General features: G+C 46.7%; 1 protein-coding gene across 2 annotated transcripts in view; it reads right to left on the minus strand.

Annotated features, from left to right (window-relative positions):
* Positions 1–14,878, minus strand: part of TAF2 (TATA-box binding protein associated factor 2) — a 2,148,555-nt gene that overhangs the window by 1,577,246 nt on the left and 556,431 nt on the right. For both annotated transcript variants that reach the window (XM_069621552.1, XM_069621551.1), the window contains exon 11: positions 4,390–4,525. In XM_069621552.1, the coding sequence (XP_069477653.1) occupies positions 4,390–4,525 (136 nt within the window). The remainder of the gene's footprint in view (positions 1–4,389; positions 4,526–14,878) is intronic.

A 14,878-nucleotide genomic window follows, 5' to 3' on the forward strand; every position in this document is an offset into this window, starting at 1 on the left:
TTTGTTGTGGGAAGAGTGTTTAGTGACACCTAAGTAAATATCGGACTGTCTTTTTGTTTTTACAAGTCCTCTTATTCACTGGCAGCTGATCGGGGGCCTGGTGGACCACCAGAACCAGGCCCACTGGCATGCGCTTCTGGATCTCTGACACCAAGGGGTGGAGGGTCGACATCCTGTCCAGAGACACATCCCTCGGCAGAGCTGGCGGGATGGAACACTAGGCCCTGCATCGCGGTCGTCCTCTTCCACGTCCTTGTGGACAGTGTGTAAGGACTCAAAGTCCTCGTCATTGATGGACGAGACCTCGATGGCTTAAGCCATGGACTGCGTGGGCTGCTTTGGGGCCTCCTCGCCCCCCCCCTTTTTGGGGCTGGAACAAGGTTCTGAGCCGGTTTTCCGTTTTCCGGCGTGCAAGCAAACTTTGCTAAACTCACTGCTGCTGTTTCATACCTCTGGCAGGGCTACATTCTGCGCTGCGGGGGCTACCTTCACAGGGTCAGCCCCCCTAGCCGTCATGAGATCAGCCGCCACCAACTCTACCGTCAACAAAGTTATCCTGTGCCTAGTGGGCCTTCTTTGGCAGTTCGGCCTTCTCCTCCGTCTGTGGCTTCTCAGGCTTTCCTGCAGTTTAGCCGGGTTAGATCATTTCCTTTTCAGGAAGGAGCTTGACTGCCGGCTGGCAATGGAGGCGGAGGGTGATGTCAATCGCGTGCTGCCCACCTTGGGACGAACTTCTGCAGCAAACCCGGTGTACTCGGTTTTGCGGTTCTTGGCATTGTTATGGGCCCCCACAAATGAGTCGCCCCCAGAGGACTTAGAAGACCTTCCTCCCTCTGGTCCAGCATGAACACCTAGATCCTCTTGCACTGAAGCCCTTTGTGTACTCCATTGAGCTCTTGGACCTTTTATCAACCATTGAAACAGAATTGGGAAGCAGTGCTGCCTGCTGGAAATTGATTGTTGCCGTTAGTCTGAAGGGCCTGTTCCTTCATGGTACATCCGGACATGGACTTCTACATCTGTCCATCCTCGAGGGGTACATCCATATCCCAAACTATAGTCCTCTGTGCCCTCACAGGAGCATCAGTGGCCTGACCCAAAGAGTGAGTGTTGCAGTATATTCTTGCTGTGGCTACCCTGTCGTCCACCATGTTGGAGGGGCAGAGGTCACGCGACCTAGATCCACTTGCATGAACTGACCACATGGCAAATCAGGTGCTTCCCCTTTCCATGTATAAAACCTGCGGAAATGACCACACAGGTGAATTTGAAAGTGTACCAAAAACCTCAACTGGTGAATGAGGAGGGGGATACGTTGGTTAGAAATCCAGATGATGTGGGTTTGGGGGATCTGTATAGTTTAAGCCAAGGGACCATTGTCCATACCTTCTTACGCTACTAAGGCTATTGCACTCCTAGACTTCTCAGATCCTCCACCTCCTATGCCCTCCTCGTTGCTCCATTCAGAAGAAGAGGCAGAGAGGAAACATTTGTGATACTGCTGGCGCATCTGCTTGGAACAATATGCTCTAGCACTCAGATACAAAGATCCCTTCAGGAAATGATTCAAAACTCTTCTGCTGCTCTCCCCTTCTGAACTCCCCCGACGAGTTGAAACCTTGCAGGCACGGTCTCCCCTGCATGCATTCACTCTCACCATTGATTCCATTCATCATATCACTACTAATCATGCAAATACTAGCGTGCACCGTGTAAGCCGGCAAGCCTTGTAACATATTCTAACTCAACTTTGTACTTGTATCAGCTACAATGCTCTTTTCCCACTACCCTCTCATGTACTTAGCTAAACCGCATTCCCACAACACTTGTGGTGTCCTTTACAACCTTGCTCGCAATGAGCACTATCTGAATTTGAAGAATGTGTAATTTCACAGCAGACATTAACCAAGAAGTGACACACACTTGTGACGAAAGCCAGCAGAACATATGATGTATTAAAAGGTTCAATACCTTTATTAACAAAACAGAATATGTAGGTATGGAGGAACCCTTCTACAGGCGATGGATCTCTTCCCAAACAATGCGAAGGAGGGGAGCAAACAACAAAGTGTTGGTGTTATGTTAGTCTGACAGGGTTACTGTCTGTGGTCTTCACAAGTTTCCCATGCTTAATGATCACTATCTACTTCCGGACCCTACAGTGGCTCCAATCTCCCATTCCCAGAGATATTCCACTGGGTTAACTTTTTGATTTAGAACTCACAGTTTCAGGGATATGGTGTCTAGATCATTCATTGACATGTCAGACCCAGGGTCATAGCACCCAGTACACTTCTTGACCAAGACCTCACAGCCAGTATTTCATCTCCGTTATTATGCCACTTCCCTACCAGAAATTATTTATTTCCCTCTTTGCCCAGTTTCATTTTCAGACTAATCCACCTGCTCAGGGCCAAAATGTTATTCCTCACTGGGATCATGTTTCTCTCTCCGTTCTCTGGCTCCTACCAGGGTCTGAGACATATCGCTTAGTAGGCCTGATAAACTTTCCTTCTGGTCTCTGACCATTCCTGCATTATAGCCCATAGACGACTAAAAGATCACCTTTCTGTTAAACGCTGGTCTCTGCCAATCCATGAAATATAGCCAGTAGGATTGTAACGCATCTCCCTTCCTGATCTCTGGCCCTTGCCAGGGTCTGAGATATTCTCCTCATAAGGCTTGTTGCACTCCTTCCTATCCTGCTAGGTTCTCCCCACCTCATTCCACATCCAGGTTGGTAGTCCTGACTGTCACACCCTCCTGATCCGTGGCCCTTTTGATAGTTCAACTGATTGTCCTGATTAACTCCGTACCCCCGGATTAGGGACCTTTGTGCTATGTTCCCTACTTTGTTCAGCTGTTCTCACAACTCGAGGCATGAGTCTGTATATGAATCATCTAAGAATTGCTGAGTTTCGAAGCCACCACTGGCTTTAAGTCATTGACTCTTCTGCCCACAGCTCTCCAGGATAACATGTTTAGGTGTGTGGCTGGGAAATAACTGTTCCCGATTGGTCCCACTGGACAGGGAATGGATCTTGGATAGATTGGCTTACCGGGGCCTCGATCTATGAAAGGGTCCATAAAATCTGTTTCTACAACATGTTCTATTATTAGAGATCATACAGCGTGTGGCAGGGAAATATGCTCTCATCATGTACAAGAGTTTGCCCATTGTGGATGGACTCCCAGGCAGTTCTCCCAATGTGACTGTCAAAGGATGCATTTGTACTGGAACCAACTGCTGCATTACCTGACATAAGCAATAGTTCTGTATTTTTAGGCTAGAACTGCTCAGAAACATTTGGGCTCACTGGAGTATTTGCTAAATCCTGATGGATCTTCACTGCAAAGCCCAGATGGTTAAGGGAATATTTCAGCCTTGAAGCGGTGCAGGACCGTGGGCCAGTTTGAGCCCAGTAAGGTGGTACACATCAACCCAAAGTCGGGTATAAGTCCTGGAGAGCATGTTAACATACATATGCCAGTAGTAAGCCTTTAAAATATCTATAGACACACCAGGTCTCAGAGAGCTGTTAATGGCTTTGCAATCTATAGAAAACAGATGTCCTCTCAAGGGGGCCTAAAGATTTTGACTTGGCTTCAAAGCCACCCTCGAAGCAACCACAAAATGAGCAAGTGGGCCAATTGTGGTTGGGCCCCGGCCACTCAAAGCAAATAGCATAACAGTATGTGCCAGAAAAAATAATCTGGCAGGCTAAGCTGAATTTCACCTCCTGCTGGCGGGGCATCAGACAAAGTACCAGATTGGGGAAAGGGGGACAGAAAAGGTTTGCATGTGGGGAGTGCATTTCCTTTCAAAGCGAGAGAAAAGGTTTTGGGGATAATGCCAGGGGCCACAGGTTCATGCAAGTGTGTGCTCCAGGTATGCTCTTTTGCAGATTTGGATAATAAATTGCTGTGCAATGAGAGATCTGATCCAGTCTTTCGAGGGGATGACATGCCAAACATATGGAAGAAAGGAGACCGGGCGAAAGAGAGCTGACAGACCTTTCATCCATTCTGACGAGAAACCCATCATTTTACTTGACAGCCAGAAATTGACCAATGTAAGGAAAATAAACATTTGGTATGTTGAACGCTGTACACTGAATGGCCTGAAAAAGGGCAAAGGAATAATTTTGTCCTAGTTCATGGAAACAATGAATGAGTTAAAGGGGGCACAATAGGCATGCAATGCCATTGCTATGGATAAATCCATGTTGATAGAATTGTACACAACTAGTGACAGATAGAAATGTTACTAATACTCTGAAAATTCAACATGAGAAAAACTGTAAAAAGGCAGATCGATCTCTTAGAGGATTATTTCAGATGAAGTGATAATGTTACCCACCAACAGAAGTAAGAACCCCATATACGTACTTGCAGCATAAATTCCATACTGATCCGGTTTTCAATTAGTCGCATGACAAGATGGGCTTTGCACTGGAACATCCTGTAATACTCCCAGGACATCGTGTGAGGGTGCTTTATAGAAAAATGGAGATGTGATGAAGGGCTGGAAACAGAAAATATATTCATAGTGTTTATTTCAATTATGCCTCTTACAATGTGATGCACGCTTCTTAAATATGAAACAAGCCACGTAAAAAAGTAAACTTCAAGTCATTTATGTAGACTCAGGTAAAAACAATTGTGGTGAAAACACACAAGAACATGCTATGTGTGCAAATTCTCATGAACTGTAATAAGGGCATGTTCAATCACGGGATTCAATACTATTATATCTGTGTGGCACCAACCTGGTGGTAAATGCATTGATATAAGTTTGAGTTTCAGTGACTAACAACATGGCGATATTCCCAACTAAATCAAAGATTATTACATTCAAAAGCAGAGAAAATATAAAAACGGTATATAAATAATAAGAAGCTCGAGGAGGTCGATGAATTGGTGTACTTGGGATTTGTCATAGCTAAAAGGAAACACCAACAGTGTATTAAAGAGATTCTCCGTAAAAATAAAAGCATTTATAACGCAGATGAAAAATATGACTAAATACTGTTGTTTCTCTCTCTGATCTCTTATTCAATTTTTTTAACTACTGTTTGACAAAGCATAACCCATAGCTTAGCACTACTGGGCATAACCAATAGAAATTCTGTCTATCTGTGTTTAGTCTTCCCCCGTCCTTGCCGATTGCAATATGTGATGAATCCAATGGAGTCGTCCTAGAATACCCGGTGGTAACCTCCTCCCATGTGGGCAAAGGACGGCAAACGCTAACTGATCCAGACCCTGGGAGCGGCTATATGAGGAAGGATCACATGGGAGGAGACAGCCTTCGGGGAGATGTCATGGCGTCATGGGATGAGACATGGTATCCCCCATTTTCCCATGAAGAAAACACCTTAATACCCAATACCCTAATGGCCTACTGCCATACATCTATGCTGCCCTTTACGGAAAATAGCGGAACCTTTTCCCAAAACGCTCAAGGCCAAACTTCCATCCCTGGCTCCAAGAATACCTTTTCCAGTTCTAATTCCCCTTCATAGAGAAATGGCTTTTCATATAGAACCATTGAAAGAGATTTCCCTAGTAGTCTGCGTCAGTTAACATCAATGGACTCCATTTCCCCAAAACACCCAAGTACTGGGCCAAGGAGGAAGAAGGCAACGATGCAGAGCAGAAAGAGTCTCAAGCTCAATGAGTGTGCTAGTTGTTCTCAGAATGCACCTGTGCGCAGGACATTTAATGATCGAAAATAAACTCTAGGAGGCTGCTGTTTGGGAGAGGTTGTGGCACCTCTCTAGAAGACGTGTGGAACCTGGAGGTACGAACATGTGTGGTGGAGCCAAGAAGCTTGCAAGCAAAGAGGCGTAAGAACATTGCGAGAGCAGGACGCGCCACTGACACGCCAGGAACCGATGGAAGATTCGTGGGCATTCGGCAGTGATAGAAAGCAATGTTTCACCTACCAGGACCTGAAGGAAGGCTGGCATGCTGAAGCGAAGCCGCAAGAGAAACCGGATCGACATGCAAGCAGTCCAGACTGGAAAGCAGGCTGCAAAACCTGGCTGCATAAGCACGTATGGGACCGGTGAGTCAACCCAAGCAAGGTGGGGACCCCTGGCATTTCGGTGACTGCGCCAAGCACAATTTGTAAACTGTAAAGCCACAGCAACAGACATATTAAGGAGCATGTTTGCAAACCAAGAAGCCATATTGCTAAATACGTACCCCAGCCCTATATGAGTGAATGGAACGCATATCTGTCCCCCACTAACACCACCAAACCTTTCTTTACCTTCAGGGACATCACTGAAACAGAAGTAATCAACCTCCTAAAAAATCTAAAACCCTCTACGTGCAAAGGTGACATATGCCCACCTAAGCTCATCCAGGATTGCGCAGACCTTCTCGCACTGTTCCTGACAGCCTTTATTAATGCCTCCTTCAGTACAGGTATCATCCTGCAAGCCTTAAAGAGGCTTGGGTTCGCCCCCTTCTATAAAAGCCCACATTAGACCCTCTACAGCCCAACAATTATCGACCCATAACCACCGTACCCTTCCTCCTTAACATCCTGGATAAAGCTGCCCACAGACAGATCCAATACTTCCTTGAAGTAAACTCTATCCTCGGAACCAGGCAATCCGGCTTCCACATAGGACACGGCACAGAAACAGCCTTGGTGGACCTAAAAAACCAGATCACCCAAATCATGGACAAAGACAATCCAGCCCAATTGCTACTCTTAGACCTCTCAGTCGCTTTCGAACTGGTGGACCACAAAACCCTCACATCACACATCAACCACTAAGCCAACTTCTCCAAAGAAGCATCTCTCTGGGTCACCTCCTTCTTAGAAGGTAGGGCAATTAAGGTATTCTCCAACATAGCTAATGCAGCTCCCACCACCATCCACTGCGGAGTCCCACAGGGCTCCTGCAAAGCACCCACACTCTACAACTTGTTCACAAGGCCCCTCTTCGACAAGCTTGACGCACTTGGTATCGCGTATACCAACTACGCCGACGATACTCAGGTATTCCTACCTCTCTCCGGCTCCTACAAGAAAGATGCCAAAGCTCTGAACCTAATCTACACCACCATCCAGGCTTAGATGACAGCCAACGGTCTCTGCCTCAATGGGGAGAAGACTGAAATCATCATATTAGGTAAAAAAACTACACTAGCCAAACTTGACAAGCTCTATTCTAGCTTCATCATTGACAAGACTATCATCCCTGTCATCCGTGAAAACACTAGGAGTATACATAGACTCTACCCAATCCATGACAAAGCAGGTCAGAGCCATCACTTCTGCAGCTGCACACACCACAAAGCTCATAAATGCCATACAACCATATCTATCCAGGCCCAATTGCCTATCAATAGCCAGAGCAACTATTGGGTCCAAGTTTTTTGCAATGCCCTTCTTTTGCAGGTACATCTGAAAAAAAAAAACTAAACCGACTCCAAATCACACAGAGAGCATATTTCCCAAGCCAGAAAGGCAGCTCACTGGCTCCCGTTTAAAGAGCGTGTCACTTTCAAAATCCTCACCCTCACCCACAAATGCCTCACTCTCACAGCACCATCATACCTATCAGAGACTACAGTTAAATCCACCACTACACGACCTACCAGGACACACTACATTAACCAAGTCCAAATCCCACGCATCAACAAGGCCAAAGCTGGTGGGATAGGCTTCCCCTACATTGCCGCCAAACTTTGTAACGCACTACCCACAGATATTAGAGCAGAAAACTCATTCCTTGCCTTCTGAAGGAAAATCAAAACCTCGCTCTTCTAACTCAGAGTCCCCCCCCATGCCCTCTGACATGCTTGTACTGTAATTTGCAACTGTCTAATCATATGTAACTAAGAAATATGTCTATAACGAGCACCACGATGCCCCCAGGCTGTTGCACGCTTTACAAATCGGGATAAATAAATATATATATAGGGGAGCCCATAGCGAATGTGGAAAAAAACAGGTTTACAAAACCAAAGAAGATATATGCGATTGTGGAAGTAAAAGAGGAACTGTTACCTATGAATACAAGAAGTCTTGGCAGGCATGTAAACCAAGCATCTACAAGCGCATGAGAAATCCTGGCAGGGGAGTATAGAACGATAGAAGGAACTTTTGAAAGAAGAAACTACAAAGCTAAGTAACTTTGTAACTAACAGGAATGTTGTGGGCCAAGAAAGGCACAAAAAAACTGTTAGACCAATAATTGTTGGCATAGTGTTGAAGAATCCAAATAGTATTATTGTGATCCAAGAAAGACACAAAGACCTCTTAGACCAAAAATCCATGGTGTTAAGGAAGCAGGGGAAGGGAATAAACCGCTGGACTCAAGACTTGCTACTCTTGCTGAATTTGTGTGTTCAAAAGATTAATTAAATGGAGACAGAAATCCAGGAGAAGGGAATCCCCTGGAAGAAAAATCTCTTTTTATTTTTTCATACCATTTTTTTTTTTGATCGAGGGCATAAACACAAAACAAAGTTGTGACAGAATATCAATTTAGTAATAGAATACAACAAAATACTGATCTTGTAGGATTCAGTAGTCGCCCTAGTGTACCCCGAATATTTTCAATATTGTCCCCACATATAAACCCCCCCCCCCTCCTCCAACTCCCCTCCATTTACCCCAACTTGTCCGGGACCAGAGTCCTCCTTTCTTTACAGAGCTCTTGATTGAGTATGGAACGAAGAGCCCGTGGTCGAGCTGTCAGACGACGTGTACAGTTTTGAGCAATCGTGGTTTATAGAAGTGGTTCTCTCTGTCTTTCACAAAGTCATGGAAGACATTCCAACCCGCCAGAAATTTAAAGTGTTTTCCTGCACTTAAGGCCCAAATTTTTTCCATTGCCATAACCCCCCAGATCTTGACCCACCACCATGCTGTCGTTGGGCCCGATTCATCCGTCCATCTTTGTGCTAGCGTCATTCTTGCTGCTGTTAGTAGGTGCGTGAGTAAGGTGGCTCTGTGTCCCTATGCTACATAGGCGCCTTCTGCTACCGCACCCAGCAGAATTGTTTTCGGTGACATAGGAAGTTTAGCACCCGTTATTTCCTTGATGTGACCCAGCACTTCTTTCCAATATGCTGCTGCTTTTGGGCAGGACCACCACATGTGGAATAGATCTCCCCTCCCACCACCTCTCCAACACATAGGGGAGTATTTTGCATTAATTTTGTGGAGGCGATAGGGGGACATGTACCACCTATAGCACAATTTGTAGGCCGATTCCTTGATCGTGGTGCATTTAGATGAGCTATATGCCCTCACCCATATCTGACTCCATTCTTCTTCCGAGAGCGTATCCCCCATATCCCTTTCCCAGCTTACTTTGTATGGGCGGCTATCTTCTAATTGCGCATTGCTCAGCAATCTGTATAGTCTCGCTATCCCTCTCGCTGCCCGACCCTTGTGCATGGTTAGCTCCAGCCCCAAGAGTTTCCATGTACCCGCCCTCCTCACCGCAGGCTGTGTGATCCAGTGTCTAATTTGTATGTATTTGTACCTATCCTTTTCCCCAATGCCGAATTTCTGTTGGCAGTCTAAAGAGTTTAGGGGTTCCCTCCTGGTACATGTTTTTGAGGGTCAATGCTTCCGCACCCTTCCAACCCTCCCAGAATTTCCGCTGCATCCCCGGTGTAAAGTCTGGATTATGTGCTAGAGGGGTAAGCGGGCCCATCCCCCGCCGAATAGGTTTCCCACCCAGGGCGTTGTCCCAACTGCGTAAAGACATCCTAGTTGCTTCTAGTAACACCCCTCCCCTAACCCGGGCCTGGCATCCAGAGCCAGCAACGCTTTCAAGGGAATAGTTGTAGCTGCCTGCTCTATCCCGCACCACCCTTTTAGTTCGGTCTGGGTTGCCCATTTCAACATTGGTGCCAGGTGAGCTGCCAATATGTATCTCCCTATACCCAGGACTCCCAAGCCACCCAGAACGGGAGGGCGCATTAAAACCCGTTTTTGTATTCTAGGTTTCTTGCCTTGCCAAATGAAGGTAAACATTGCTTTTGAAAGTCCTTGATCATATAGGGCGGGATACCTACAGGCAGAGAGCTTACCACGTAAAGCAACCAGGGTAGAAGTGTCATTTTGACTGCTGCCATTCATGCAAACCATGATAATTCTTGGATTTCCCAAATAATCATGCCATCTTGTAATTGTTTCCAAAGGGGTATAATATTTGTTCTATACAACCTACCCACGTCACTCATTAGCTATATAGCCAAATATTCCAGGGTTTTTTGTTCCCAGATTAATGGGAATGTCTTCCCCAAGCACTCGATCTCTTTCTTCCTCTCTGTGATATTTAAGGCTTTGGAGAAGTTAACGGAGACCCCCGATACCGTCTTGAACTCTTGCAACATTGACATGGACCTGGGCAGTGTGTTTTTGGTGTCCCTCATAAAAAGCATAATTTCGTCCACATAGAATGCAATTTTTTGTGTCGCTTTCCCACATATCACCCCCTTATACTCTGTGTTTGACCTAATTTGGATCGAAAAGGGCTCCATGACAACTGCAAAGATCAAGGGGGAAAGAGGACAGCCATGTCGTATGCCTCTCCCTATTTTCATTTGTTCCAAGCACAGGCCGTTTTTACTGTAAAGCTCGTTGATGGGGTTTGAAAATTTGCTAGCACCATCGTAGTGAATTCCCGACCATACCTGAAGCCCTCCAGACCTAACTTTAGGTATTCCCAATCTAGACTGTCAAAGGCCTGCCTAGCATCCAGTGCAGCCACTGAGAAACCCTGTTGCGTACGCGTACCCATATCGATGATGTCTATTGCTCATCTCACGTTGTCCTGAGTATGCCTACCCGTGTAAATCCTGCCTGGTCTTCCAGTTTGATACCAGGGAGAATCTTCATCAGTCTGGTTGCAAGAATTTTAGAGTAAATCTCAGCATCCGTATTTAGGAGTGCAATGGGCCGATAGCTTGTGCATTCTGAGGAAGCTTTCCCCGGTTTAACGGTTAGTATGGTCGTGGATTTCCCCATATCGGACGATATGACATTGAAAAGGTGCCCGAGTGGGGCCAGGAGCTGGACGCCAAAGGTTTTATAATAACTGTTTCCCAAACCATCTGGACGGGTTTTGTTCGCCGGTAGTGCCGAGATCGCCTCACTGAACTCCTGAGCTGTGATTGGGACCCCAGGGCAAGTCCATCCTGTTCCGTGATGCGGGGTAAGAGGATGCCACGCATGTAGGACCTTTGGTTTACGGGATCAAGGTTTTCACTGTGCAGTAATTCCTCATGGAATTGCATCATTAACTCCAATTTCCCTATTTCTGAAGTACATGGATCCTCCTGCCCATTTTTCAGTTGTGCTATGTAGTTTCGTATTTTCTGTTTCTTCAATTTAGCAGCTAGGAATTTGTTCACTTTCCCTCTGTGTATGTAATGTGATTGTTTCATGTTCAGAAGTGTTTGGGCAACCCGGTCTGCGGTGTGATTTTCAAGCTGGGCTCTAATCTTTCTAAGTTCTCTTAGATATTTCTGTGTTTGTCTGACTTTCAGCCTCCTTCACTTTCTTTTCAAGTTTGTGTAGTGAGCGCTCTTTCTCTGCAATATGCCGCTGCTTGGGAAATAAATTCCCAGCGAACTACCGCCTTCCCTGCGTCCCAGATTACCCTCCAATCCGTTTCCCCATTATCATTCTCTTTGAAATAGTTACGTATTGTGCTCTCCATGTGTGCTCTGAGCACTATGTCTCTTAACAACAACTCATTTAACCGACAGTTGGGCTGCTTTCTACCCTTAACCCCCTTCATCTCAAAGCATAACATTACCGGTGCGTGGTCAGAGAGGTATTTCACACCTATTTCTACTTTCGTCACCTGGGGAAGTAGGGATGCAGAGACCAGGATCGATTCTATCCTAGAGTAGCCCTTATGGACCGCCGAGTAGTGCGTATACTCCCTATTTTCCCCCTGGAAGAACCACCATGTTTCTATCACCCCCCAGGTCTCTAAAGAATATCCCAAAGGCGTGCCTGTTTTTCAAGTCTGTTGTTGTGGATGAGAGTGTTTTATCGAGTGTGGGGTCCATAACACAATTAAAGTCCCCAGCTATGATTAGGTGACCCTCACAACAGCTGCCAAACTTTTGCAATAGTCCCGTGATGTATGTGTCCTGTTTCGCGTTCGGGGCATAGAGCGCAATTATCGTGTACATTTGTTCCCCCAGTGTACCTTTAAGCCCCAACTACCTCCCTTCTGTGTCTCTTCGAAGCTGTAGTTTCTTAATCCCCAGATCTCGACTTATCTGTTTGGCTACTCCCTTCGTCTTTTTCCCGCTAGAGGTGTAGAACTGCTGGGGGAAAGCCTTATGGGCCATCCTTTTTTCGTCTTTTGGGAGGAGATGAGTTTCCTGCAGGAGTCTGCATCATCACCAGTCTACCCAAATTCAACCCTTGCGTATTCAGGGACACTATTGTCATTTCTGCCATTTCATAGAGTACCAGAATTGCTGCCAACCCACTCTGTCATGCCTTCCGACAATGCCTCCGTCCCATACCTCAGCCGTTCTCCCTTTCCCTTCTTGGACTGTGGACCGTTCCACATTTCCTGCCACCCTTCTTCCCCCCCTTCCCTCTGCCCTCCCAAGCCACCATACCTACCCCCCTTTCCATCTTCCCCCATAGGGACCTGTGTGACAAGGGTTCCTAGGATCCCCCCCCCCCCGTTACCACCGGATGTTGGGTCACTTGTCAGCCCCCAATTACTGAACGCCAGGATTTTCCCATACACTGATTTGGATTCCAAATGATGATCCTACCTCCGTACAGGCAAGCATTCAATATAAGTTGCAGACTTTTACTTGTTATTGTGGCATTATATTAATGAGCGACTTGTTGGGCTGCTACTGGATTCCATTGTTGTCTCTCCAGGTGAGCCGAGCTTTTGTAGTGGCCGGTCAGCGTCAATTCTCTCCCGGCACTATTCTTCCTCTCCGTAGACCATTCCCATGGATTATCTTTGTTTTTTGAGCAATTCTGTTTCGATCCCGTCTCTGCTTGGTTCTGGTCCTCCCCCACGTGGACCCTCTTTGCAAGTGCTGATTCTTCTTAGTTTCCCTTCCCAAGTGAATGTTAGGCCAAATGGATAGGCCCATTTGTAAGTTATGTACTTTGCTTGTAGGACCTTTGTGACCGGCTGCATAAGCCTCCTTTTGTGAAGGGTCGAGAGCGCCAAGTCCTGATAAATCTGGATTGGATTACCATTAACCGTCAGGTTCATATGAGATGTGGCAGCTTTCATGATGTCCTCCTTCAGGCTGTAGGAAGACATGGCGACCAACACGTTTCTGGGTCTTGCTCCCGATTCATTCCTTTTGGGGCCCACACGGTGTATCCTGTCGAAGTCTATTTTTTCCCAGTTGAATATCGGTCAATAGGGTTCAGAAGGTTTGTTGGATCGTGTCCCGGAGATCTCTGTCCAGTACCATTTCTGGCAGACCTTTAATCCTTATGTTAGATCTACGTGACCCATTTTCAAGTTCTTCAGTTTGCAGTTCTAAATTGGTGGTCGCCCTTGCAACCTGGTCCAGTAGGATGCTGCATTGTTTGCTTCCTCCGAAATGCTGGATAGGCCGTTCTCCACCATGTCCACTCTTTCCCCTAGCTCATTCACTTCTTTCCGGACCTCTTGTAGGGAAGCTATTAGTTCCTCCTTCAGTTGCCCCAATGTGGTCTTGAAATATGGCTGTCATCCCAGCCTCCATTCCTTTCAGACAGTTCAACAATTCTTACTTGTCAGTTGGCATTGTTGGCTGGTAAACATTGAGGTCTAATTCTGCTGATTCCAGTGGGGACAAGTGTGTTGAACGATCTGATGGCTGGGACTGTCCCCAACACCTGGCAAGTGGATTCTCCTGGCGTCATGTCACCCTCTTTACTTTCGCTGGGCCACTTTTCGCTTTAGCACCTGGCATCAGGGTACTCGGGACCCCACCTGTTGGGCACACTATTCGTTGGTTGCATCCACAGAATGGAGGGCAGCAATGTCACATAGGCAACACTCTAAAAGCGGTTAATCTTTTATATGTTTAGCTGCTCACCACTCCTTATCTGTCCTCCTCCTTGTCCCCACCCCAGATTGCTTCAGGGGATTGCCCACTCTGTTTGTCCAATGTCTATGTCATAAAAGCCTGTCGAGCTTTAAATACCTTAAAGCCAATAGACTCTATGTTGCACCTCACCCACCAGTCACTGCTTACGTTGAGTGGGACCTCACAGGACTTGCTGTTTTAGCCAGTAGTGCACCCCCCGGCGTACTCCAAGCTCAGGTGTCCTCCACAACTCCGTTTGACCCTCGCACCCGGCAGTAGACCGCAGAGGGACGACGGGGCTTCCTGGGGCTGACTTGCACCACTGTTGTGTATGTACTATCCCCGCTTACCCACTCATGACTTTCTTCTGGGTTTTACCTGCACGCTCTGAGGTACTGGTCGCGCTCCAGAATAGTGGCGTGTGGTCTAGGCCAGTCCGAATTTTCTACATACCTTCCATCAATTACTTTCACTGTTGTGTTGCGAGGCACCAACTATTAGGAATAATGGTTGCCGCGGCGCGAGCAGAGCCCGACTCACTTCTATTGTGTAGTTTCGGGAGTCTACTGTGTCATGTATTCTTGCTATATCCTTGTTTGGTGAGACTTTGTCAATGCTCGATGGGGCCCCGGAGCGGCATGCGCGGTCTCACCATTCTCCCTCAAGGTGAAAACTTTCGCTCACTCCCAGCGTCGCAGCATGGACAGAGAAGCGTCTGACTCCAGAAATACTTTCTACAATTATTGATTGGTCCAGTGTCCAGTTATATGGGCTATGCCAAGCTTTATCACAGGTTGGGAAACTACAAGCACTC

This window comes from Ambystoma mexicanum, chromosome 5q, assembly GCF_040938575.1.
Source record: "Ambystoma mexicanum isolate Mex_15411 chromosome 5q, UKY_AmexF1_1, whole genome shotgun sequence".
NCBI lineage: Eukaryota > Metazoa > Chordata > Amphibia > Caudata > Ambystomatidae > Ambystoma > Ambystoma mexicanum.